Here is a 25271-nt window from a genome sequence, read left to right as displayed (position 1 = left end):
AAGCTTGTGGAAGGCTACCCAAAACATTTGACCCAAGTTAAACAATTTAAAGGCAATGCTACCAAATACTAATTGAGTGTATGTAAACTTTTGACCAACTAGTAATGTGATGAAAGAAATGTTATTCTATATTATGCCACTGTATCTCTGACAAATATATATATTCTTAATCTATTCCCTACCTAGATTTACGTGTATTTTGGGTATATGTTGTGAAACTGTTAGATATTACTTGTTAGATATTACTGCACTGTCGGAGCTAGAAGCACAAGCATTTCACTACACCCGCAATAACATCTGCTAAACACGTGACCAATACATTTGATTTGATTTTGATTTTGACTTCTACGCTTTCTGGTCTTTCCCTCAACGGCACCACAGCACTCTCCTTGTACAACATCCTGAGCTGTATGAAACTGAAGCATAAATATACGATACCGTATCTATATACAGTATATCTCTACATATAAAAAAAAATGTGTTACTAAATCTGCATCACCTTTTAGTATATGTCATGATTATGGATAGCTTTTCCAGGTAAAGCACTCTAAAAGGGCTCTCTTTGCCATTCCCTTTGATGTAGAGGAGCCATATGTAACTAACTTCACATGCGCTAATTATAGCTCTAGGCTTCATGATCCATTGCCCTTCCCTGTCCTCCTGCTGCCAATGAGATCAAATACAGCGAGCTGGATTAGAGCGGCCACGCAAATCTCATTAGTGCCTCTATGGTTTTCTGTATTATTAATGGGAAATATCACAGTGGCATCTCGATTTCTATTAGGGAAAAACCTGCCAATCAATGTACAAGTTAGTGTGGTGTATATACGGGCTATGCATTATATAATGTGTGTAGTGGGATGTACATACAACATATACCGTTTTTTTTTAGCTGCTTTTGTTTGTTATTTTTTTCCTTTATTATTTTCAACCAACACTACCACCCCCTCCCCTAATTGGAGTAAACTAATCGACAACAACGATAAGGCTTCTACTTCCAGCTTATAAACTTAGCAAAAAAAGAAACTGCCTTTCAAAGATAATTCGTAAAAATCCAAATAATTTCACAGATCTTCATTGTAAAGGGTTCAAACACTTTTTTCCCATGCTTGTTCAATGAACCATAAACAATTAATGAACATGGAACGGTCGTTAAGACACTAACAGCTTACAGACGGTAGGCAATTAAGGTCACAGTTATGAAAACTTAGGACACTAAAGAGGCCTTTCTACTGACTCTGAAAAACACCAAAGGAAAGATGCCCAGGGTCCCTGCTCATCTGTGTGAACGTGCCTTAGGCATGCTGCAAGGAGTCATGAGGACTGCAGATGTGGCCAGGGCAATAAATTGCAATGTCTGTACTGTGAGACACCTAAAACAGCGCTACAGGGAGACAGGACGGACAGCTGATCGTCCTCGCAGTGGCAGACCACGTGTAACAACACCTGCACAAGATCGGTACATCCGAACATCACACCTGCGGGACAGGTACAGGATGGCAACAACAACTGCCCGAGTTACACCAGGAACGCACAATCCCTCCATCAGTGCTCAGACTGTCCGCAATAGGCTGAGAAAGGCTGGACTGAGGGCTTATAGGCCTGTTGTAAGACAAGTTTTCACCAGACATCAGCGGCAACAACGTCACCTATGGGCACAAACCCACCGTCGCTGGACCAGACAGGACTGGCAAAAAGTGCTCTTCACTGACGAGTCGTGGTTTTGTCTCACCGGGGTGATGGTCAGATTCGCGTTTATCGTCGAAGAAATGAGCATTACACCGAGGCCTGTACTCTGGAGCGGGATCGATTTAGAGGGTCCGTCATGGTCTGGGGCTGTGTGTCACAGCATCATCGGACTGAGCTTGTTGTCATTGCAGGCAATCTCAACACTGTGCGTTACAGGGAAGACATCCTCCTCCCTCAAGTGGTACCCTTCCTGCATGCTCATCCTGACATGACCCTCCAGCATGACAACGCCACCAGCCATACTGCTCGTTCTGTGCGTGATTTCCTGCAAGACAGGAATGTCAGTGTTCTGCCATGGCCAGCGAAGAGCCCGGATCTCAATCCCATTGAGCACGTCTGGTACCTGTTGGATCGGCGGGTGAGGACTAAGGCCATTCCCCCCAGAAATGTCTGGGAACTTGCAGGTGCCTTGGTGGAAGAGTGGGGTAACATCTCACAGAAAGAACTGGCAAATCTGGTGCAGTCCATGAAGAAGAGATGCACTGCAGTACTTAATGCAGCTGGTGGCCACACCAAATACTGACTGTTACTTTTGATTTTGACCCCCCCCCTCCATTTCTGTTAGTCACATATCTGTGGAACTTGTTCAGTTTATGTCTCAGTTGATGAATCTTGTTATGTTCATACAAATATTTACACATGTTAAGTTTGCTGAAAATAAACGCAGTTGACAGTGAGAGGACATTGCTTTTTTTTTGCTGAGTTTACATACTATTTTACAGACACAGCATACTTTACATTAGTTATCTTTTGTTTATTTTTAGTCCCATCCTTCAGCTCCACTCAACCCCTCCCATCTCTGAAGACTATCCAGTTTTGATTTCTACGTACTGTTTGATGTGTTGTACACTTCACAAAATGATTTTTTATCAAATTGGGCAATAAAGTGTAAGATCATATATCTTATTGCTATATACTATGCATTGTATCATATCAGTATCAGTATCTGTATCGCATACTTCTGAGGATGGCATGTCATTGAATCTTAGGGGTAATGAAAGAGGGAGAGCAGAGAATTTGCAGTTTTGGTGTTGAATAGCATTTCAAATGTGTCATTCCAGGTTTGACAGACAGCTTAATCCAGGCTTGAATTATCCACTAAACCTGTGAGTGTATTTGTGCCTCTGTGTGCATGATAGCAAAAGAAATTGGGCAGCATAACTGAGCAACACTGCCGCATCCATCGCTGCATTCCTCACCCACTTGCTCTCTCTTTCTCCACCTCTTCTCTCCCTCTCTCTCTGTCACTCTCTCCATCTCTCTCCCCATGCCCCCCCTCTACCCTCCCTCTCTCCATTTCATTCGCTCAGCTGCTCTCCTTGTTAAGGGTGTCCCAATCTGCCTCAGCAGCACAGATCAGTCCAGCCCCTCTCTCTCTCTCTCTCTCTCGCTCTCTCTCTCTCTCTCTCTCTCTCTCTCTCTCTCTCTCCACTCTCTCTCTCTCTCACTCTCTCTCTCTCTCTCTCTCTCATAAGAGCAGCACATGCACGTACACTCGCGCACACACCCACCTACCACGCAGAGACACAACCTCAGGCGCGCTTACACACACTCAGACACACACGCAGACACAGAAGGGCACACCGAGCAACCTCATCTACCAGCTCCAAGACACAGCCAGAGCCAGCTAAAAGACACAGCCCCGTGACAGCAGACCAGCATGGATTACCTGAAGAAGGGATTCTCCATGGCCAAGGAAGGCGCGGTGGCGGCAGCGGAGAAGACCAAGGCAGGGGTGGAGGGGGCAGCTGCCAAAACCAAGGAGGGGGTAATGTATGTGGGTGAGTACAGGAGTGATGACGGGGAAAGGTGTGGAGGATAGACAGCGGTGGAGAGGGTTAGCTGAAAATAGTGCATCACAGTTTTTATGTGGGATAATCTGGCTTACATTTTGATCCTGTGAAGCCCTCCTGGTGCGCTTGCATTTGATGGATGAATGATGGGTGAGTGATGGATGGATGAGTGATGGGTGAGTGCACTAATTGTTCTGCCAGGTTTGAATAAAATGGGACAGACAACCAGGCGGTGCATGGACTGAATATGATTGGTGATGGAAACATGGATACAGATAGGAAGGGTTCGTTGAACAAGAAAATGAGAACGATGGCAAAGGACTGAAGGCAAGACAATGGAGAAAAGCAGAAAAAAGGGGCAGAAAGTGAGAGGAAGATATTGATGTATTTTTTTTAGATTGCATATGCTTCAGGCAAGAGATGTTCTATTCAAAGAGGGAATAGTCTGGTTGAGTGGTACTGAGGTACTCTATTCATTATGTAGAGTGTAATGACCAACAGAACATTGACAAACAATATTGATGGTCATATAAATTATTTGCATGCTACCATCTCTCTCTACACACACACACACACACACTGGGAGGTGATTGTACTGTGTGTGTGTGTTCACATATTTTCCCCAATCGGTGCATATGTGATAGTACAGTATAGTGGTACTGGGGAGAGAGAGAGGGGTCTATGACTCTGAGTATAGTTCAGATCAGCTCATCTCTGCTGTGCCACCCACCTGCCTGTCAGCCCCGCTGCAGCAGTGAGATTTAACATGGGCGTCTTGGATTCTCAGAGTGACTGATGCAGCTAGCTCCACTGTCGGACCCCCCGTCAACCCAGCCCAGCCCAACCCAACCCAACACAGCACAATATAGCACAGCACAGCTCTGCAGCCCTGAGCACCACTGACACATACAGAACACTGACACATACATTCTTAGAAAAAAGGGTTCCAAAGGGGTTCTTCGGCTGTCCCCATAGGATAAACCTTATTGGTTTCCGCTAGAACCCTTTCGGGCTCCCTGTAGAACCCTCGGCGGAAAGGGTTCTTCATTGAAGCCAAAATTATTCTACCTGGAACCAAAAAGGGTTCTTCAAAGGGTTCTCCTATGTGGACAGCCGAAGAACTGACACATTAGAACTGACACACTGAGACATTAGAACACTGATTCATACAGAACACAGAGACATTAGAACACTGATTCATACAGAACACTGAGACATTAGGACACTCATACAGAACACTGACACATTAGAACACTGATTCATACAGAACACTGACACATTAGAACACTGATTCATACAGAACACTGAGACATTAGAACACTGATTCATACAGAACACTGACACATTAGAACACTGATTCATACAGAACACTGACACATTAGAACACTGATTCATACAGAACACTGACACATTAGAACACTGATTCATACAGAACACTGACACATTAGAACACTGATTCATACAGAACACTGACACATTAGAACACTGATTCATACAGAACACTGACACATTAGAACACTGATTCATACAGAACACTGACACATTAGAACACTGATTCATACAGAACACTGACACATTAGAACACTGATTCATACAGAACACTGAGACATTAGAACACTGATTCATACAGAACACTGAGACATTAGAACACTGATTCATACAGAACGCTGACACATTAGGACACTGATTCATACAGAACGCTGACACATTAGGACACTGATTCATACAGAACACTGAGACATTAGAACACTGATTCATACAGAACACTGACACATTAGGACACTGATTCATACAGAACACTGAGACATTAGAACACTGATTCATACAGAACGCTGAGACATAACCCTGCTCTATGTCATTGTCTTTCACCACTTTAATGACCTGTGGCCCTGTTACAGCACCAATAACCTTTGGGCACAGCACATTTAAGCATGGGATGTCAACAATTCAAAGTTGGCCTTAGTGGGAGTGACCATAGAATTCTATGGGCGTGACCTATTGAGAAAAGTACACTACATGACCAAAATTATGTGGACACCTGCTCGTCAAAAATCTCATTCCAAAATCATGGGCATTAATATGGAGTTGGTTCCCCCATTGTTGCTATAACAGCCCCCTCTTCTGAGAAGGCTTTCAACTAGATGTTGGAACATTGCTCCGGGGACTTCCATCCATTCAACTTCAAGAGCAGGCACTGATGTTGGGCAATTAGGCCTGGCTCGCAGTCGCATTCCAATTCTTACCAAAGGTGTTCGATGGGGTTGAGGTCAGGGCTCTGTGCAGGCCAGTCAAGTTCTTCCACACCGACCTCGACAAACCATTTCTGTATCGACCTTGCTTTGTGCACAGGGGCACTGTCATGCTTAAAACAGGAAAAGGCCTTCCACAAACTGTTGCCACAAAGTTGGAAGCACAGAATCGTCTAGAATGTCATTGTATGCTGTAGTGTTAAGATTTTCCTTCTCTGGAACTAAGGGGCCTAGCCCGAACCATGAAAAACAGCCCAAGATCATTATTCCTCCTCCACCAAACTTTAGAGTTGGCACAGTGCATTGGGGCAGGTAGCATTCTCCTGGCATGCGCCAAACCCAGATTAGTCCGTCTGACTGCCAGATCACTCCAGAGAACGCGTTTACACTGCTCCACAGTCCAATGGCGGTGAGCTTTACACCACTCCAGCCAACGCTTGACATTGCGCATGGTGATCTTAGGCTTGTGTGCAGCTGCTCGGCCATGGAAACCCATTTCATGAAGCTCCCGACAAACAGTTATTGTGCTGACTTTGCTTCCAGAGGCAGTTTGGAACTCGGTAGTGAGTGTTGCAACAATTTTTACACGCTACACGCTTCAGCACTCGGCAGTCCTGTTCTGTGAATTTATGTGGCCTACCACTTCGCTGCTGATCCGTTGTTGCTCCTAGACGTTTCCACGTCACAATAACAGCAATTACAGTTCACCGGGGCAGCTCTTGCAGGGCAGAAATTTGATGAACTGACTTGTTGGAAAGGTGGCGTCCTACGACGGTGCCACTTTGAAAGTCACTGAGCTCTTCAGTACGGGCCATTCTACTGCCAATGTTTGTCTATGGAGATTGCATGGCGTTGTGCTTGATTTTATACACCTGTCAGCAACGGTGTGGCTGAAATAGCCGAATCCACTAATTTTAAGGGGTGTCCACATGCTTGCTTGCACATGCTGCAAATTGACCTCAAGAAGCCCAAACATGTATAATATTTGGCTAAAACATAATCATTTCAAACCTTTGTTACATTCATATACGATCACGTCTCCCTATTATGCGTGGGAATACTTGAAGAGATTTCTTGAATTAAAATCACTTCATTTCCTGATGTTTTTACATTTTATGTCCAACAATGAAAATAAGAAAATAAAAAATAAAACTTGTGGCGCCAACTGAAACCACCCGCTGGCCAAATTTGGCTCGAGTGCCGCCAGTTGGAGAACCCTGCTGTAGCTAACGAAGGCCAAGTTTGACGCGTTGGTCCACCAGACTCTTCACACATTTGGGCGGAAGTGTCTGAGTACCAGATTACAGCACTAACAACCTGGAGAAGAGGGGCGGAGAGGAAATGGTAGAGAACGAAGGAGAACAAGAGGGAAAGGATAAATGAATGAATAAATGAAACATTTGAGAGTGATGCGATTCCTGGTTGCCTTCCTGGTGAGGGAGGGTGGAAGGGGGGGAGAAGAGGAAGGGAAGAAAAAAGAAAAAGAGAGAGAGGCAGAGAAAGAGAGATATGAGAGCGAGGGAACGAGATTATGAATGAGTGGGTGGTGCACTCAGAATCCAGTTCGTGGGATTATCATTCATTGGATGTCAATAAGCAGAGACAGAGGAGGCCGTATCCATCTTCATCCATCATCATAAATCATCCCCACCGCACGGAGGCGGTCTGTCATCCACCCCGTTCTGCTGAATGACCTAGTGGAGCCAGTCAGCCGCAGAGGGCAGGGCCCATCACATTTCATTGGTGTATTGATCTTCACAGCACTGTAAAGAGATAATTGAACCCCTACTGCACAGCCAGATATCTCGTCAGCATGACCAAGCTTAATTTTGGTCTATTCTCCTTTATTTTTTATCTTCGTTGTTCTTTCCCCTTCCCCTGAGCGATAAGGGTGCAGCGTACTAACCCCCCCATACCTGTCACAGTGTGCATCCCTATGCCTATCCCTATACATATATGCATCACAGGACTTTCAGTGGCTGACAATCAGATCTGCCTGTCTATGATCAAACAACTGAGTGCTCTGAGACAGTGCTGTTGGAGCAGTTGAGCGTGTGGAGTCTACTGAGGCTTTTACACACAGCCAAGCCCCACCAGGCCTCCATCACACACGTTACTGTGTGAGTCATCTACAGTGTGTAAGAGAGAATGGATTATGTTTTTTAAAAAAGGAGGAGAATTGTCATGAATCCCCACTAACCCTGATCTGCTGCCTCTGTTTATCTGTACAGCCTCTCAGTGAGCCCTTATCCTGTGTGTGCGTGTGTGTGCGTGTGTGTGCGTGTGTGTCCATGTCTGCCCGTGCCTGCGTTCGTTGACTACGTTCATCTGTTTGAGTGTGAGCACTTTATTCAGTGGGTGCAGGATTGACTGATGTCTGTACGCAGTGTACTATCGTGTGAGGCGGTCTAGTGTGAATTCACTACTGTGTGGTCCACAGGAGGCTGGTGCTAATGGCTGGAGCGGAATCAGTGGAATGGTAGCAGCCTCCTGTGGTCTGGACGTATTATAACACACTAGGCTTTGAGCAGGTGCATTCTGTGTTGTTTATGTGTGTGTGTGTGTGTGTGTGTGTGTGTGTGTGTGTGTGTGTGTGTGTGTGTGTGTGTGTGTGTGTGTGTGTGTGTGTGTGTGTGTATGTGTGTATACGTGTGCAATGGTGCAGGCATGTATCTATATCGGTGTGTGTGTGTGATGCTCAGCTGCTGCTGGGTGGGTGGCAGACAGTCACGAGGCCCAGTTCTACAGGACAGAGTGCAGAGCTGAGAGGAGGGAGGGAGGGAGGGAGGGAGGGAGGGAGGGAGGGAGGGAGGGAGGGTTAGGGAGGGAGGGAGGGAGTAGGCTGTCTCCCACAATCACAGACAAGAGGTCACAGTGTGCCAGAGTGTTCCCTCACATCACAGCTGAGACGTATCCTACCACCACTGCCACCATCACACACACACACACAGTTGCACGTACGCACGTACACACACACACAGTTACGTACGTATGTCTACACACACACACACACACACACACACACACACACACACACACACACACACACACACACACACACACACACACACACACACACGAACATGTGCACACACACAATGGTAGGTAATGATCCCATTATGTCTGGATTGTACTGCTCTCCATTAATTTAGCCACAGTGTTATTTTGTTCATCAAACGATAACTGAGCTGCACAGTGTGTATCTTTCAATTGATAAACAATGCTAAAATGCAATATTTGTTATTCATCCTCCTCATTCGTCCGCTGCCTTCCCACTCCCTCCTTCTTCTTATGGTTACAGATTAAGCACCATCTTATCATGGAAGGATTAAGACGTGTGCAGATGAATCAGAAGCAGTGAGGAGAGACAGAGCGAGAGAGAAAGAGAGAGAGAGCTAGAGAGAGAGAGAGAGAGAGAGAGAAAGAGAGACTGGATGGAGAGAGAGGGAGAAGAAGATGCAATGCAACCCACCAATACATCTCTCATGGCAGACGAAACAATTAGCTGGCCAGCACTCATGTGAGATTTGGTTCTGAGTGCCAAGATTACTACACACAGAATCAAAGATGCTATAACCTTCTGATGAGACAATGAGGTCCTGTGTTTCAGTTGTTATCTTTGAATGTAAACACTCGAACAGGATGTTTTGTGGGTGTGTAGTCATGTATTATAGTAACAGTATTTACCATCTCAGGTGCAGGGGAGGTAACTGTAACCACAGTCACAATGTCCCTCTGCTGATATGAAGTCATGTTAGATTCTGCACAAGAACTGACGTCAAGTTACAACATTGATGGCTGGCTGGTGATATTACCATCCTGTCTATTGATTTTACAGCATTAACAATACAATAGCCTGGTTCCTGTGTCTGTGTTTTTTCCTGTGTTCTACATTGGACAGTTGGACTTTAGCTCATGGCAATTTCCATGTCCCTAGTACTAAATTAGCCCATTGTCGTGTAGGGAGTTAAATAACAATGACACGCTTGACTTGAGCAATGTGTTTGTGTGTGGGGACTGGGGAGGGATTTTCAAAAATGCCCAGCTCAAAGGGTCAGCAGGGGAACAGAGCAACGGCTTGTTGTGCTGGTGATTTGCATGAGAGGTAGAGAGAGAGAGAGAGAGAGAGAGAGAGAGAGAGAGAGAGAGAGAGAGAGAGAGAGAGAGAGAGAGAGAGAGAGAGAGAGAGAGAGATCCACTCCAATGCTCCATGCCAGTTGTATTGAGGAGGTGGAGTGGGTTTGGCCGGCCAGCAGGCCTCAACCCATACAGATCTATGGCTGAAGGAATGACTGACCTTTTCTCTCCTCAAGGAGTCTTTGTGAGCCAAATATGGGCTGAGCTCCAGAGGGCCCAGAGAGACAGAGCAGAGCACTGTGGCAGGGCCTGGGAGAGAACAGACAATCCTGGACCAGCTGAGCAGAACCCATTGCTCTTAGAACAGACAACAAGGACCTGGCCCTATGTAATAACCATTAGAGAGGGAGACTGATTCTCTGTGCCTAATTCATCAAGTATTGAAGTGTTAGGGAAGCCTGGAGATGTTGATCCTGGTGTCCTCGCTAAGTTATTCCAATTTGCCTTTTGATTTGGAAGCTGAGTGCCCCAATCCAATGTTGATCAATCTAGAGAGGAACCAGGCTCTGAGGGGTGGCCAGTCCTCTTCTGGCTGTGCCGGGTGGAGATTATAAGAGTACATGGCCAATTAAGGCCAGAGTGTTTTTGTAGATGTTCAAACGTTTATAGATGAACAGCAGGGTCAAATAATAATCACAGTGGTTGTAGAGGGTGCAACAGGTCAGCACCTCAGAAGTAAATGTCAGTTGGCTGTTCATAGCCGAGCATTCAGAGGTCGAGACAGCAGGTGTGGTAGAAAGAGAGAGAGTCGAAAGTAGAATGTCCGGTGAACAGGTCAGGGTTCCCTAGCCACTGGCAGAGCAGTTCAAACAGGAGCAGCAGCACGACCAGTTGGACTGGGTACAGCCAGGAGCCATCAGGCCAGGTAGTCCTGAGACATGATCCTATGGCTCAGGTCCTCCAGGAGAGGGAGAGAGGGAGAGAGGGAGGGAGAGAGAATTAGAGGGAGCATACGTAAATTCACACAGGACACCAGATAAGACAGGAGAACACCAGATATAACAGACTGATCCTAGCCCCCCGGCACATAGACTATTGCAGCATAGATATTGGAGACTGAGACAGGGGTGGGTCGGGGGACACTGTGGCCCCATCCGACGATACCCTCGGACAGGGCCAACCAGGCAGGATATAACCCCACCCACTTTTCCAAAGCACAGCCCCCACACCACTACAGGAATATCAACAGATCACTAACTTACTACCCTAAGACGAGGCTGAGTATAGCCCACGAAGATCTCCTCCACCGCACGAGCCCGAGGAGGCGCAACACCGGACAGGAAAATCACGTCTGTGACTCACCCACCCAAGTGACGCACCCCTCCGAGGGACGGCATGGAAGAGCACTAGTAAGCCAGTGACTCAGCCCCCGTAATAGGGTCAGAGGCAGAGAATCCCAGTGGAGAGAGGGGAGCCGGCCAGGCAGAGACAGTACTTGCAGTTCACATTCGCACCCCTGGGCCAGACTACACTCAGTCATAGGACCTACTGAAAATATGAGTCTTCAGTAATGACTTAAAGGTCGAGACCATAAAAATGGAGCTCTATAGGAGAAAGCCCTGCCTCCAGGTGTTTGCTCAGAAATTCTAGGGACACTAAGGAGGCCTGCGTCTTGTGACCGTAGCGTACGTGTAGGTATGTAAGGCAGGACCAAATTGGAGAGATAGGTAGGAGCAAGCCCATGTAATGCTTTGTAGCATAGCAGTAAAACCTTGAAATCATCCCTAGCCTAACAGGAAGCCAATGTAGAGAGGCTAGCAATGGAGTAACATGATCAAATGTTTTGGTTCTAGTCAGGATTCTAGCAGCCGTGTTTAGTGCTTTATCCGGGTTGCCGGAGAGTAGAGCATTGCAGTAGTCTAATCTAGAAGTGACAAAAGCATGGATTAGATTTTCTACATCATTTTTGGACAAAATATTTCCGATTTTTGCAATGTTACGAAGATGGAAAAAAAAGCTGTCCTTCAAATATTTTTGATATGTTCGTCAAAAGAGAGATCAGGGTCCAGAGTAACGCCAAGGTCCTTCACAGTTTTATTTGAGACGACTGTACAATCATCAAGATGAATTGTCAGATCCAAAAGCAGATCTCTTTGTTTCTTCGGACCTAGTACTAGCAACTCTGTTTTGTCCGAGTTTAAAGCGCTTGGAGTTTGAGAAACGCCATTTAAACATAAATCATCTAGCATCTGTTTCTCTCTTTTACAGGGAACAAGACAAAGGACGGAATGGTAGCAGGTGTGAACACAGGTAAGCGCAACACTACCCACAGAAAATATCCTGCGTTACATTTCGTAAGTATGCAGGGATCAGACTTTTTTCACAAACCAAATTCTGAGGTGAAACATTGGTTCTCCGGGGACAGAGTATGACAACCCCCTGTCCCCCTTTCCCCAGTGGCCCAGAGAACAACTGACCAGGCCAATATTGTCGGGGACGCAACGGTCGCCGGGGCCAACGAGCTGTCTCAGCAAACAGTGGAAGGGATGGAGAACGCAGCGGTGAACTCCGGATTGGTGAACCAGGTGAGTCACATCCTGTCTTTTCATATTGTGAAGATGATGGCGAACCCCTCTCCTCTACGGGGAACTGTGGGCTGGACGGTTGGAGGTGGTTGGAATAGAGACAGTTATAACAGACTTGAGATCAGCCTTGCGATTCCAGGAGAAGAGACTTCAACAGGTCCATCCTTCAACAGTCTTATCCTGGTGTCAAAAACACAGATTTTCCCAAGTTGACTTGTCGTATTAATGTTTGTGTGCATATCTCTGATTTTAGTGTCTCTGTTATAAGGAATGCAGAGGAAAAGGATCAACGCATGCTTGTGTCTTTTATGTTTGTGTATGTCTGTCTGTGCGTATTGTTGGTAACTTGTATCATTTCTTCTCCTTCCACCCATAACTGTTGTGTCTGGCAGGAACAGGAAGAAGCTGTAGCTCTGGACACTAAGCCTGAGGTGGCTGGTTCTGGTTCTGAAGGGGTGTGTGGTGGATAGTTTAGTAGAATGAATGAATGAATGCACGGCATGATGCTTGCTGCCTTTATTGCCTTCTTCTTCTGTGTAGTGCAGGGCAGATACAGCAGCTGTGTCCCTGCTATATTACAGTCAGAGGTATCATGCCCAGAGGGGGCACAGGGGCACGTGCTCCCTCAGATTTGTCCTGTTTAAAAAAATACACGTATTTAAAAAAAAAAGAAGGTTTGTTTGTTTCTCTGTAATACTAATAGCCACCTAGCAATTTTATGAAGTTGGCTTTAGCTAGCCCAGATAGATCCAACCTCATAACTAGCTACCAAGAAGCCATTTCAGGCTATCAATCAAGTTAGAGTAGCTAGTTTGTTCTAACTAGGTTGGCAGACTTTAGAAAAGAAAGCTAAATATACTGAATAAGACTCCTTTCTCCCATCTTTTACCCAGAGATCATAGCAGAGATGCAGAGAAGCATATTATGTTTCTTAAAAAAAAGAAAAGAATGACCAGTCAGGAGGATACAGACAGCTCAAGATGTATGCTTAGATATGCAGTTTTTATTTCACCTTTATTTGACTAGGCAAGTCAGTTAAGAACAAATTCTTATTTTACAATGAAGGCCTATACCAGCCAAACCCTCCCCTAACCCTGGACGACGCTGGTTCAATTGTGTGGCGCCCTATGGGACTGCCTATCACGGCCGGTTGTGATACAGCCAGGGATCGAACCAGGGTCTGTAGTGACGCCTCTAGCACTGAGATGCAGTGCCTTAGACCGCTGCACCACTCGGGTGCAAAATTACTTAATTCCACTCTAAATCTATATTCTGTGTTTGTGGGTGAACATGCAGGCATGGGTGAGTGTACGTTTATGTATGCCTGAGTGCATGGGTATGCGTGTGTGGGTGCATTTGTGCATGTGGGTGTGCAGCCTGGTCTCATAGACTAGACATAACATAGTAAATGTCAATCCGGGACACTCAAATTAGTATGATATGTAATTCGTAACATATTATGCGTAATGGGTGATGGACGTCCACAAATGAATACATACCATACGAAAGGTAACATATCATACTAAATGGAGTGTCTCTGATTTACGTACAGAATAATATGAATGCCCTGAGACCAGGTTGGTGTGTGTGTGTGTGTGTGTGTGTGTGTGTGTGTGTGTGTGTGTGTGTGTGTGTGTGTGTGTGTGTGTGTGTGTGTGTGTGTGTGTGTGTGTGTGTGTGTGTGTGTGTGTGTGTGTGTGTGTGGGGGCCTTTCTTCTTTCTGGCTCTTTACAATGTAAATCAAGAAGATCCATCAGTAATTAAATCCACAGCTCTAACCATCGCTCCTCTCCACAGCATACGTTCAACCCCCTCCCTTTTTCCAATCTCCAATCTATCCGTCTCGCTCTCGCAGCTCTATCATGTACCATTTTCAAAGGCACTTAAAAGCCTTTTGTGGGAGAGAGTACAGTAGAGGCTAGGTCAAGTATAACAACCATAGCCATACCCGATGACATGCTACAATCACTCTCATTTTCACAATCTCAGTGTCTGTTATATTATGTGGTTAAGACATGATTAAAGTCAGTCCCTGCTAGAATTGCCCATATGAATTATAATCATTATAATATTGGGGACTGAGGTCATAATTATTCCCACAGCAATAAGTTTAATTATATTAACATTTCTACAACCAGATCAGGCAATATCGCCACTGCCATGAATAATCAGAATCAAACTAGATAATCAGACTTTAGACCATTCACCAAACTATTACCAGAATTCCATGCCGGGAGTCATAATTATAATTGATATCCTAGGTAATTGTTGGGCATGAATAAAGTCACGAGGAAACTGTCTAGGACGTCTCATTTTTCCTAAGCGCCTGAGTCCGTAATATCGCAATGCATGTTCTCCCATTCAAGCCTTAACTCCCCTACTAAAGAGATGCCCGTGCATGTCTATTAACCAGAACCGTGGCTTAAATACACGGACATCTGTATTTCTTTCCAGCTTAACCCTCCTCCTAATCCATTACTCACATGCTCAGCTGGATATTGCATCAGAGGAGGTTGTCATCGCCATCCTCCTCTGTAGCAGCAGCAGTCGGCTGCAGCAGCAGTAGTGGTAGAGACGGTATCTATTCGTTCACATGCTGATCCCCGTTCTCTGTTTGTACCACACAGAGTGACTTCTCTCAGGGAGCTGAGCAGGCAGGACAGTAGGTGAGTGTGTTTGTTTGTACAATAGGTGTATAAAGGGGGTGGGTTCTGTGTGTGCTTTGCGTGTTGAAGTATATCCATGTGCATGTGTTCATGTATGACCAGGCGCGAGGTGGTATAACATCCATCTCCTCTCAGGAATAGCCATATGCTAACATATGCGCCTATTGATTCTTGAAGAACATACCTTATAAACGCCTCATGAGCTCAGTTCAACTGTCGTACCCCATCAGAACTCAAGATATAAGCTTGTTTTACTCCAACGTTTGTAAACAAGTAACATGTAAACAAACACTGTATAGTCTCAAAACATGGTTAAAACTATCATTTTGATATCATGGATGGTCAGTCCTTGTATACATAGCTCTGTCTATGAATTTGAGAGTGGTTCTGTTTCTCCAGCCCCGTCCCTCAGCTTTTTACCGAAACAGGGGTGAGGAGCTCGCTTTGGTATTATTTCTACTGCTGATTGCCACTTTAAGGGGTTTCTAAAATTGCTGTGACATTTGATTTAGTGTTGAAATAACAGAAGTGATCTGCTATCGTGTAAAGGTTTAGTTTTACTCAAGAGGCCGTGGGGAAAAGCCTCAAAGACCCAAGCGGTTACGATGACCCTCAAGTTCCAGATATGGGGTTAGATGTGAGCTAGGAGATGTGTTACACCTGTGCATCCTTCACTAATATCCTATAGCAGGAACTATATGCTCTCATCAACTGAAAGCAGACCTTTTGATATACGGTATTTATATTACATCCACTTTCTAAAATGGGGCACGAACTGAGGGTGGCACCCAAAACTGCCAGATAATCCAATACTCTGCCGAAACAGACACATGGGCTAGTCTTTATCCATTATAATCGCTTCATTGGAACGTAAAGTGTACTGATGTATACCATCTGCAGTAGAAATATGTGACTTTCTTTCTTTCTTTCTTTCTTTCTCTCTCCTTATCTCAGGAGTGTTGGTTCTGACATCAGTGATCTGCAGCAGCCTCCCTCATCCTCTCTTCTGGAAGAAATCCTGTGTTAGATGCTGCTCGTCCTGCGTCTCCCATTGCCAACTCTTGTTTCTGGGGAGCCCTACCAACCCCGGGGTGCCCGCTCTGATGCTTTCTTTGTGTGACTCGATGGAAACTAAACATTCTGAAAGATCCTCCCTATCCACAACACCCCTCACCACACAAGCTACACATTCCTGCCCTTATACCTTTACAGTCCATGTCCTTCACCCCTGACTATTACCCACCTTACCATTGTGACCATCCCCACCCCTATTCCCTTTGCCCACCACTCCAGATCATCCTACACGATACCACACATACACATACATACAGTTCACACATGCATACACACCAGGACATTGAGAAAGACTTTGCAGAATAATACTTTTAGTCCTCTCCTAGAGGTTTGGCAATGTGAGACTTACTGGTCGTGTGCACGCTGTCAGATAATGTAACACCTGTACTTACACAGTAGATGTACTTATGTCAGTATATGCGTTGGTCAGGTTTGTTGATGAAGATGTGTTTGAAGTGAGTTAATTTAACCCCTTGTGTCTTAATGCCTGACGTCCCCTCATCCTTATTGTGACAGAACAGAGGGTGACACTTTATTTAGATAGTTTGCTGATAGTATGAAAATCCGGACTATCTGTTGATAAGCAACCGCTTGCTAAGGTTACTGCTAGGGTTAGGTTTAGAACAAGGTTTAGGGTTATTAGCTAGTTAGTTGAAATGTTACTGATAGTCTGTGGATAGTCCATCTGTAGATACTCTACAGACTATCCAAATAAAGTGTCGCCAAACAGGGTTCAGGGTCAGAGTGAAGGTTGAAGTTATGGATTAACAGCTCCGTCATCCCTCATATTGTCTTTTTACTCCCCCATCACATGACCCAGGCAGTCTCGCACCTGCAGTGGGGCTGCAGTACAGACAGGGTACTCTGTATCTCATAAACAGATACTGTCTGTGGTGTTTCCTGCTGCCTCTCCGCCCAAACCTGGGTCTGCTATATAGAGAAATCAAAGAGAGAAAAGTTACATTAGGAGTTTGCAACGGCCTTTATCTTGTGTTTGACTAGTTGCAATGAAAGGCAATAAAAATGATATGTATGTATGTGATCAGATTAAAGAAATAGTGTAATGGCCCCACTTCCAGATTCAGTATGTATGCCTACCTCAGAAGTGGATACGAGTAGTCGACAGATGTAATACCTTGACATCCCGTACATCTGGTCTTCGAGGAATACAATTTCTCCACGCCCTCATCACGCTTTCACTCTGTTCCTTCATTCAAGCGACGCCTACGGTCACTCAACAATGTACCCTGCCCCCTCCCCTGTCTGTCTGCTTTCGGTGACTTAAACAGGTCTTTTAAACCGTTACAGTGTTTGTCCTTTGAAGCCATCTCAAACGAGACTGCGTGTCGCCTTACTAACATCCAGACACATAGACTCAGACACACATTCATTGTTACTAAAAACACAACCTCACACAAATTAAAATTCACCTATTACACACATGCATCCAAACACACATGCATCCAGGTTACATTCACACTGACACACACATTCATCCAAAAATACAAAGATATATGTTGGCATCAAAGCAGACTGCTTCTTTTATAAACAGTACAACTGAACTGAATCCAAAATTCTTGTTTGTACATGTCTTGTTTTATTCTCTTTCATAATGGGATAGCAATTATTCTGAAGCCTGACACAATACAAAATTGGGGCAAACACACCAATAGACTGCTCATTTAATTATTTACACTTTATCTCATGCATGATATTCTTGGCTCTTCCTTTATTACTCTGTCTTCTCTCTTGTTATCTCTCTCCATCTTTCTCTCTCTCTTTCCCTTTCTATTTCCATACTCGCCAGACCATCTGTGCAGTGGAGCATAATTAATGCCTCTAGAAAGAAATGGGCTGTAAACTGCAATGCTATTGAAGCAGGGCTCTTTATTGACTCTTTGTCTGGTGTACTGATGGGCTGCAGAGAGACGTACAGCAGAGCAGCGGCAGTAATAGACAGAACATCGTCACAGACTCCCAACTGCCACCTGGTGTTGATTTGTGAAAAGCAGAGAAGTCCGCTTGGCTCCAGTTGAAAACAACAACAGAGCAATTACTTATTAAAGCCACATGCACTGCACTTCCATTTGCATCCGAGAGGGATTCCCCAGGGATAACCGAGAAGAAGCAAATACACACACACACACACACACACACACACACACACACACACACACACACACACACACACACACACACACACACACACACACACACACACACACACACACACACACACACACACACACACACACACACACACACACACACACACACACACACACACACACACACACACACACACACACACACACACACACACACACGAGGCACTCACATTCATACAGTATGTGCAGCACTCACAGCCAGAGATTGTAGAGAATGTTTTCTGCAGTGGGCTAAATCAGGGTCACACAGAGTGTTTCTGGTCTTAAACAAATCTACTGTGAAACAGAAGTATACACCTCACACACATGGTTATGGGCTTAAAAAAAGAAGACCGCTGTACCATGTCAGATATAGAGTTGAAATGTCTAAGACTTTGAGTCCCAATATTACACTTCATATACACTTTAGTCATTTAGCAGAAGCCCTTATCTAGAGGAACTTATAGTAGTAAATGGATACGTTTTCATTTTTAATGGTCTTCTGTGGGAATGATCAAACCCACAACCCTGGCCTTGCAAGTGCCATGCTCTACCAACTGAGCCACACAGGACATCACAGAAGACAGAAATATAACAAAACCGTTTGACATAGAAAAAAACAGATTTTTATGAAACTGTTAAACATATTAATAACAGTCCACCCATGAGGCAATTTGGTCATTTATGTACTTTGCAGGTTTGTTGCAAAACCCGATCCTGAATCAAGTTGCTATGGAGACATTCCTAGAAATAATATTGATGTTACCCCGTCTTTCAACCTGGTTATCACAATTCGTCTTCGGACATGTTTATGCTTGTTATGCTATGCATATTATTCATTGTTTCAGTGTTTGGACCAGCTCAGCAGGAAACAAAAAACACCAATTAAACTCTGCAACAAAGGCAGAGTTGTGTTCACACAGGCAGCCCAATTCTGATCTATTTTCACTAATTGCTCTTCTGACCAATCAGATCAGTGCTGAAAAGATCTGATGTGAAAAGATCTGAAGTGATTGGTCAAAAGACCAATTTTCACACATGGGTCCGTCTGCGTCACACGCATACTGTACACACACACACATTGTTTACCAGAGGGGCTGTTTCTGTTCCCTCAGTGACACTTCTGTGTATACTTGTCCTGATTTTAGCATGTGTTAGCATTCATCCCTCAGTGGACAGTGTAGGATGGTAGTCCCAGGAGGCCTGACCAACTCAGGGCACTAAGGCAGTGGTGGAGAAAAGTACACAATTTCCATCCTTGAGTAAAAGTATAGATACCTTAATAGAAAGTTACTCAAGTAAAAGTGAAAGTCACCCAGTAAAATACTGCTTTAGTAAAAGTCTAAAAGTATTTGTTTTTAAATATACTTAAGTATCAAAAGTAACTGTAATTGCTAAAATATACTTATGTATCAAAAGTAAAAGTATAAATTATTAAAATGTCTTATATTATATTTTTTGTTTTGAATTGAATTGAATATATTTTTGGCAACAGACATATACAACAAAATGCTCAATGGTGACCCAGAGGATATCACTTGAAAGTATTCATTAAAACGCTTATTTCCAAACTGGTAAAAACAATAACACATAATGATTAAAAGACAAGACAAAATTACAAACAACCATAAATACATGTTTATACTGACATCCTAAAAAGTGACACTATTCACTGCACTTCTCCCTAACCTTAAAAATCAACCATATTCATTTCACATTAAAACAATCTATGAATTGCACATCAAACCGATCCTTCAAATAATACACCTGACCAACAGTAGGGGGCACCAGGGGCAGAGGAGTGGTTTCCCTGAGACAACCTTGTCCAAATTAAAAACTTTGCCTGCTTTTTAAGGCTATTTTATTTGCTTGATCTCCAAGGGAAGGCTATTCCATAGACAAATGCCTGTATGTAAAAAGTAAATGTTTACTCTTGGGATTTTACAAGACATAACACTAGGTCTGGTATTGTGACTGTGTTGGTTATAGACCATATCAACGTGGTTTTTCATATAACCCGGGGCACGATCATTTAAGTTGTCAAACATATGATTAAGTTTAAGTTAATCCACTCCAAAGGCAACAATCCCACTTCCCGGAACTCCTGTACCCCTATGTGGGTCCTAGGGGGGACATTCAGCATATACCTGATAACATTATTTTGTATGACCTGCATTCTCTTTTTCAGCGTTTTCGATAGCCCGCTATACCAAGCAGAGCAGGCATAATCAAAACGACACTGAATCAAGGTTGAGACAAGCAGTTTCTTAACTTTAATGTTAAAATATCTAGTGTTACGATATAAAAATCATACACACTCCAACACTCAGACATTATGTACAAAAGATGTGTTTGTGTTTAGTGATTCGGTAGGGCAGTAAGTGCGTGAAATTGACAATTTTCCTGTTCTGCTAAGCGTTCAAAATGTAACGAGTACTTTGGGTTGTCAGGGAAAATGTCTGGAGTAAAAAGTACAATATTTTCATTAGGAATGTATTTTAGTAAAAGTAAAAGGATAGGTTACCAGGCGATGCATCTGATGATACCGACACCGCCAATCTGAACCTCAGGCATGATGAGAGCCCAACAGCAGGTGAGATGACACACCCAGGACCTAATGGACAACACAGCACTCACCCTCCTATTCATTCTCTCTGTGCCCAGGTCCATCTGCTCCCTACTATCAAATATTCATCAGGGCCAAATAGATACAAAGCCATCCTACATCACCAAACAATAACATGAGCCTAATGGGCGATTTCACACCAGCAGGAGCGGAAAATATTTTTGCTACCTCAGATTGTTCTGGCAATTCTCACATATAAATTTCATTGGGAGAAGGATGTTTGAAATCCTTTTTACATTTGTATTACAAACCATTTTTGAGAAAAGTATGATGAAAGTGGCAATTTTAGGCCCATAGGCCCTTCCTATAAGACCCTTTGATCTGTGAACCGTACATGAAACAGACAACATCTTGCTGTCATTATACTCCTGCTCTAAAATATAAAGTATGTCTTGATTCTGAAAAACTATTTTTCACATACATTTATTCAACATAAAAAATATGAAATTCTCAAAACTACTTTTATTTTGTTCATTTATATTGTTTGGAACAATATACATCACATATTACGAGCACCACCAACACAGTGAATGGTAAATATTCTCAAAAACTCGACCCCAGGCAACACAGGGACTAGGATCTGGTTTCAATGATGGTCTCTTTTGGCATAGAGGAACTACGTCACTGTCTATGTTACTACTTTCCCCGCTTGAATAAAATACAAAATACACTGAACAAAAATATTAATGCAACATGTAAAGTGTTGGTCCCATGTTTCATGAGATGAAATAAAATATCCCAGAAATGTTCCATACAGTACGCACAAAAGCTTATTTCTCTGAAATTTTGGCGACAAATTTGTTTAAATCCCTCTGAATTTGCATTTCTCCTTTGCCAAGATAATCAATCCACCTGACAGGTATGGCATATCAATAAGCTAATTAAACAGCATGATTATTACACAGGTGCACCTTGTGCTGGGGACAATAAATGGCACAACACAATGCCACAGATGTCTCAAGTTTTGAGGGAGCATGCAATTGGCATGCAATACAATGAAGCTGATCGTGGACTACAGGAAAAGGCGGGTCGAACAGGCCCTCATTAACATCGACAGAGCTGTAGCGGAGCGGGTCGAGAGTTTCAGCTTCGTTGGTGTCCACATCACCAACAAACTAGAATGGTCCAAACACACCAAGACAGTCGTGAAGAGGGCACGACAAAACCTTTTCCCCCACAGAATAATGAAAAGTTGTGGCATGGGACCCCAGATCCTCAAAAAGTTCTACAGCTGCAACCTCGAGAGCATCCTAACTGGTTGCATCACCGCCTGGTATGGCAACTGCTCGGCATCTGACCGTAAGGCGCTCCAGAGGGTAATGCGTACGGCCCAGTACATCACTGGGGCCAAGCTCCCTGCCATCCAGGACCTATATAATAGGCGGTGTCAGAAGAAAGCCCATAAAATTGTCAGAGACTCCAGTCACCCAAGTCATAGACTGTTTTCGTGCTACCGCACGGCAAGTGATACCGGAGCGCCAAGTCTAGGAACAAAAGGCTCCTTAACAGCTTCTTACATCAATCCATAAGACTGCCGAACAATTAATCAAATGGCCACCGGACTATTTACATTGACCCCCCCTCCATTTGTTTTGTACACTGCTGCTACTCGCTGTTTAACCTGTTGTGGTATAGGGGGCAGTATTTTCACGGACGGATAAAAAACATACCCGATTTAATCTGGTTACTACTCCTGCCCAGAAACTAGAATATGCATATAATTAGTAGATTTGGATAGAAAACACTCTAACGTTTCTAAAACTGTTTGAATGGTGTCTGTGAGTATAACAGAACTCATATGGCAGGCCAAAACCTGAGAAGATTCCATACAGGAAGTGCCTTGTCTGACAATTTGTTGTCCTTCTGTTGCATCTCTATCAAAAATACAGCATCGGTGCTGTAACGTGACATTTTCTAAGGCTTCCATTGGCTATCAGAAGGCGACAGAACCTGGAATGGTGTGTCTGCTGTCTCTGGGCGAAGAACAGCAGGAGAATTTGTTAGTGGTCAGCCTGGGGACAGTGAGACTGAGATGCGTGTTCACGAGAATTCAAAAAAAAAATATTTCAGCCTTTGAATGAATACAACGTCGCCCGGTTGGAATATTAGCGCTATTTTACGAGAAAAATAGCATAAGAATTTATTTTAAACAGCGTTTGACATGCTTCGAAGTACGGTAATGGAATATTTAGAAAATTTTTGTCACGAAATGCGCTCACCCTTCGGATAGTGACCTGAACGCACGAAGAAAACGGAGCTATTTGAATATAACTATGGATTATTTGGAACCAAAACAGCATTTGTTGTTGAAGTAGAAGTCCTGGGAGTGCATTCTGACGAAGAACAGCAAAGGTAATCCAATTTTTCAAATAGTAATTCTAAGTTTAGGTTGTCCCAAACTTGGTGGGTGTCAAAATAGCTAGCCGTGATGGCCGGGCTATGTACTCAGAATATTGCAAAATGTGCTTTCGCCGAAAAGCTATTTTAAAATCTGACACCGCGATTGCATAAAGGAGTTCTGTATCTATAATTCTTAAAATAATTGTTATGTATTTTGTGAACGTTTATCGTGAGTAATGTAGTAAATTCACCGGAAGTTTGCGGTGGGTATGCTAGTTCTGAACATCACATGCTAATGTAAAAAGCTGGTTTTTGATATAAATATGAACTTGATTGAACAAAACATGCATGTATTGTATAACATAATGTCCTAGGAGTGTCATCTGATGAAGATCATCAAAGGTTAGTGCTGCATTTAGCTGTGGTTTTGGTTTTTGTGACATATATGCTTGCTTTGAAAATGGCTGTGTGATTATTTTTGGCAGGGTACTCTCCTGACATAATCTAATGTTTGGCTTTTGCTGTAAAGCCTTTTTGAAATCGGACAATGTGGTTAGATTAACGAGAGTCTTGTCTTTAAAATGGTGTAAAATAGTCATATGTTTGAGAAATTGAAGTTATAGCATTTTTGAGGTATTTGTATTTCGCGCCACGCTCTACCATTGGATATTGGTGAGGCGTTCCGCTTGCGGAACGTTTGTCCTTATCACTTGACCCCTACCTACATGTACAAATGACCTCAACTAACCTGTACCACCGCACACTGACTCGGTACCGGTACCCCCTGTATATAGCCTCGTTATTGTTATTATTTTTTACTTTAGTTTATTTGGTAAATATCTTAACTATTCTTGAACTACACTGTTAGTTAAAGGCTTGTAAGTTAGCATTTCACGGTAAGGTCTACATTTGTTGTATTTGGCGCATCTGACAAATACATTTTTATTTAATTTGACTGCAGGAATGTCCACCACAGTTGTTGCCAGAAAAGGGTATGTTCATTTCTTGTTTCGGATTGAAATGTTGCCAATAAAGCGATAAATTGGGAGCTTTAACGGTGTGCAGGCCTTCTTGTTCTATACTATGTTCATTCTCTACCATAAGCCGCCTCCAACGTCATTTTAGAGAATTTGGCAGTATGTCCAACCGGCCTCACAACCGCAGACCATGTGTAACCATGTCAGCACAGGACCTCCAAATCCGGCTTCTTCACATGCAGGATCGTCTGAGACCACCACCCAAAAAGCTGATGAAACTGTAGGTTTGCACAACCGAAGGATTTCTGCAGAAACTGTCTCAGGGAAGCTCATCTGCGAGTTCGTCGTCCTCACCAGGGTCTTGACCTGACTGCAGTTCGGCTTCATAACCAACTTCTATGGGCAAATTCTCACCTTCAATGGTCACTGGAAAGCTTGAGAAGTTAGCTCTTCTCACATGAATCCCAGTTTCAACAGTACCGGGCAGATGGCAGAAAGCGTGTATGGCTTCGTTTGGGCGAGAGGTTTGCTGATGTCAACATTGTGAGCAGAGTACCCCATGGAGGCGCTGGGGTTATGGTATGGCCAGGCCTAAACTACGGACAACAAACACAATTGCATTTTATTGATGGCAATTTGAATGCACAGAGATACCGTGACGAGATCCTGAGGCCCATTGTCGTGCCATTCATCCGCCCGCCGTCACCTCATATTTCAGCTTGATAATGCACTGTCCCATGTCGTAATGATCTGTACAGAATTCCTGGAAGCTGAAAATGGCTCAGTTCTTCCATGGTCTACTCACCAGACTAGTCACCCATTGAGCATGTTTGGGATGCTCTGGATCGATGTGTATGACAGTGTGTTCCAGTTCCCGCCAATATCCAGCAACTTTGCGTACCCTTTGAACGGGAGTGGGACAACAGGCCACAATCAACAGCCTGATCAACTCTATGCGAAGGAGATGGTGGTCACACCAGATACTGAC

At 43.9% G+C, this 25271-nt stretch overlaps 1 protein-coding gene across 3 annotated transcripts; it reads left to right on the top strand.

The window, feature by feature from the left end:
• Positions 1–3261: 3261 nt before the first annotated feature.
• syu (Synuclein) lies at positions 3262–17863 on the top strand. 3 transcript variants are annotated; one of them, XM_014201072.3, is made up of 6 exons: positions 3262–3530; positions 12137–12178; positions 12326–12453; positions 12846–12908; positions 15081–15119; positions 16074–17261. In XM_014201072.3, exons 1-5 carry the CDS (start codon positions 3410–3412, stop codon positions 15117–15119), a joined length of 393 nt encoding a protein of 130 aa, XP_014056547.1. In that variant the 5' UTR covers positions 3262–3409; the 3' UTR covers positions 16074–17261. The 3 variants fall into 3 exon arrangements, with proteins under 3 accessions (XP_014056547.1, XP_014056557.1, NP_001134041.1); XM_014201082.3 differs by having other exon boundaries at positions 12846–12884; positions 16074–16464; NM_001140569.1 differs by lacking the exon at positions 12846–12908 and having other exon boundaries at positions 3343–3530; positions 16074–17863.
• Positions 17864–25271: the final 7408 nt, after the last annotated feature.

Source organism: Salmo salar, chromosome 01, assembly GCF_965601325.2.
Source record: "Salmo salar chromosome 01, fSalSal1, whole genome shotgun sequence".
In the NCBI taxonomy this organism is placed as follows: Eukaryota; Metazoa; Chordata; class Actinopteri; order Salmoniformes; family Salmonidae; genus Salmo; species Salmo salar.
This window is presented reverse-complemented; position numbering and strand designations above follow the sequence as displayed.